This window comes from Octopus bimaculoides, chromosome 1 (genome assembly GCF_001194135.2).
Source record: "Octopus bimaculoides isolate UCB-OBI-ISO-001 chromosome 1, ASM119413v2, whole genome shotgun sequence".
In the NCBI taxonomy this organism is placed as follows: Eukaryota; Metazoa; Mollusca; class Cephalopoda; order Octopoda; family Octopodidae; genus Octopus; species Octopus bimaculoides.
The window spans coordinates 10314419-10315199 of NC_068981.1; the positions used below are offsets into that span (position 1 = coordinate 10314419).

At 33.3% G+C, this 781-nt stretch overlaps 1 protein-coding gene across 1 annotated transcript in view; it reads right to left on the reverse strand.

The window, feature by feature from the left end:
- Positions 1-781, reverse strand: part of LOC106878510 (sodium-dependent multivitamin transporter) — a 64847-nt gene that overhangs the window by 11768 nt on the left and 52298 nt on the right. Inside the window, exon 9 of the mRNA XM_052978456.1 lies at positions 347-459. Within this exon, the coding sequence (XP_052834416.1) occupies positions 347-459 (113 nt within the window). The remainder of the gene's footprint in view (positions 1-346; positions 460-781) is intronic.

Genomic DNA, 781 nt, shown 5'->3' on the forward strand with positions numbered 1-781 from the left:
TGAAGAGCAATCTTCAGCTGCACGAAAAAATGTAGAAAAAAGACATATTACAAATGTGGCAACATATTAAAACCAAGTGGGAGAGAGCAGAGGAAGAATATATAAGTCCATCTTGACATAGCAGGGTCTATATATATATATATATATATATATATATACGCATACACATGCATACATATAAACATGCATGTATACTATTATATATGCACATAGAAATATAGACAGACAAGCAGATAGATAGATAGATAGATAGATAGATAGATAGATAGATAGATAGATAGATAGATAGATAGATAGATAGATAGATAGATATTGGTATTGTCTATTGGAAAATAAACGAGTTTACCTGAAGCTTTGCATACGAAGGTGGCTTTTGTCTCAGATGCTGATTTTAACATCGGTTTAAAAATATCTACCCATGTGATTGTAGAAAGACTACTAAGACCAGACGACATAGTACTGAAAAAAAAATGAATATAAAAATATCAAAGACGAAATGGAATCTGTGAATGAGGGTTGGTAATAAACATCACTATTCTTTCATTCTTTTACTTGTTATATATATATATATATATATATATATTCTTTTACTTGTTTCAGTCATTTGACTGCGGTCATGCTAGAGCACCGCCTTTAGTCGAACAAATCGACCCCAGGACTTATTCGTTGTAAGCCTTGTACTTATTTTATCGGTTTCTTTTGACGAACCGCTAAGATACGGGTACGTCAACACACCAACATCGGTTGTCAAGCGATGGTGGGGGGATAAACACAGACACAC